The sequence below is a fragment of the Elephantulus edwardii genome, unplaced genomic scaffold (assembly GCF_000299155.1).
Source record: "Elephantulus edwardii isolate Elephantulus edwardi_28Jun2011 unplaced genomic scaffold, EleEdw1.0 scaffold00048, whole genome shotgun sequence".
Classification (NCBI taxonomy): domain Eukaryota; kingdom Metazoa; phylum Chordata; class Mammalia; order Macroscelidea; family Macroscelididae; genus Elephantulus; species Elephantulus edwardii.
The window spans coordinates 13296201-13298064 of record NW_006399798.1 but is presented as its reverse complement, the minus strand read 5'-3'; the positions used below and the strand labels follow the sequence as shown (position 1 = coordinate 13298064).

General features: G+C 43.0%; 1 protein-coding gene across 1 annotated transcript in view; it reads left to right on the top strand.

Moving 5' to 3' along the window:
* ABCA6 (ATP-binding cassette, sub-family A (ABC1), member 6) overlaps positions 1-1864 on the top strand; it is a 79700-nt gene that overhangs the window by 69852 nt on the left and 7984 nt on the right. The window contains exons 31-32 of the mRNA XM_006886397.1: positions 1299-1374; positions 1449-1543. Coding sequence (XP_006886459.1) covers positions 1299-1374; positions 1449-1543 — 171 coding nt within the window. The remainder of the gene's footprint in view (positions 1-1298; positions 1375-1448; positions 1544-1864) is intronic.

Sequence of the window (1864 nt, the reverse complement as noted above, 5' to 3'; positions counted from 1 at the left end):
CTTCCTTCCTTCCTTCCCTTCCTTCTTTCCCTCCTTCCCTCCTCCTTTTGGGCTATAAAGCCTCATACTTCTAATTTTTCTATATTTTTTATTATAATTAGCATGAGTGGCTTTCCATTCAACTGTCACACATGCTGTGTGTTGTTACACTGATGACAACCCCCACATTGTAAAAGGATTCTTCCCTCTCTCTTCTTATGTTGCCATTGTTCATTCCTTCTTCCTTCCTTCCTATCTCTTCTGATCCCTTCCTTCTTTCTGTGCTTCGTCCCTGTGCAAATACTGCTCTTTTGATCAGGCATGGTCTGTGGAGTACGGCGTGAGTTCCTCTCTAGTGTTTATTGTTTACCTTATAGCCATGCCCATTGCTAGGCTGGAAGTTGGGACAGAGGGATGATCTCAATTCCAGGCTTGAAGGGAAACTAAGGACCATGGTCTTAGGGGTTCCATTAATTCCCATCAAACCAGTGGACCTGGTTTTAGTTTTGATTTTGGGGTTTGCTCCACATTTTCCTCCCAGTCTCTGAAGGACTTTCTCTATTATGGTCCCATTTGGAGTGTCATTGGTGGTAGCTGGGGGCTAGCTGGTTCTTTCTGGTCTCAGGGTAATAGTGGCTGTGGTTCATGTGACTCGTTAGTCCTTTAGATGAACGGTATTTTATTTTAATGACTTTTTTTTTTGCTCTTGATAAGAGACACCTCTCGTTACTCCTTAGAGGACTGCTTTTCAGCTTTAAAACCCCAGTCACTATTATCTAAAAGTAGAATATAGATCATAATCCCTGTAGATTATGTCATGTCAATTGACCTTTGAAACTAGGATCTGTATTCTCAAGCCCAGTGACTTTTTTTTTTTAAGAAATTTCATTAGAGTTGAAAAATTTTCTGAACTCTTGCCTTCTGTTTGCTCTACTATATAGATTTACTTACAGCACAAGACAGGAACTTCTTGATGGGTTAACAGGGATGATTTGCAGGAGGTATTTAACAATAACACACCAAAATCTTGGATCATTGTCTAGGTTTCTGAGAATTATTTCATTGTAATACCTCTAGTGCTGTCACTTCTCTGTATGCTTACATTTGACAAAACTCTCTCTCTCTCCCCCCTCCCTCTCCCTCTCTCTCTCTTTCTATCTCTTATTGGCTTGCTTACAAAGTTTGGTATACCCTGCATCTCACACTGTTCTTCATTCACACCGTATTTCATCTAATCAATCTCATGCATCACCATTCATAAAATCAATCACCATTAACCTATCTCTTGACCTAAGAGTCTCATTTTCTTCCCCCATCAGATTGGTGGTTGCTTTCAACCTGCAGGCTCTGGTGAAGGTTCCAGTGCAGAAGCTGACAGCAGGGACCAGGCGAATGGTAAGTGCAATGAGTGGTGCTCTCTGGGAGCTGGGAGAGGGCAGCAGCCAGCAGAGGCCTTCTCTAAATTTCAGCTCTGTTTCATCCTGAGTGTCCTGGGAAGCCCAGCTGTGCTACTTCTGGACGAACCAGCTTCAGGCCTGGACCCCGCTTCTCAGCGACGCATGTGGTGAGAACGATCAAACCACCCTAGCCAGGAATGTTGTTGTTGCTGCTGCTGTTAGATGTCACTGCGTCAGAGAGACCCTCTGACTCCTAGGGATCATGGGTAACAGGACAGAGTGTGACCCGGTCCTTCCTGCTTCTGTGCCAGCCTTGAACTCTTGGCTCTCTCAAAACCACTTGTTGCGGCCACTTCGTCAATTCAAACCTTTTTTTTTAGGCTGTTTCTTTTTTTATTTTTTTTTTTAGGTTGTTTATTTTTCATTTCAATGAACATCTACAGAGATTTTGGAATTCCATTCCTTCATTGTTGCACCCTTCTCCCCAC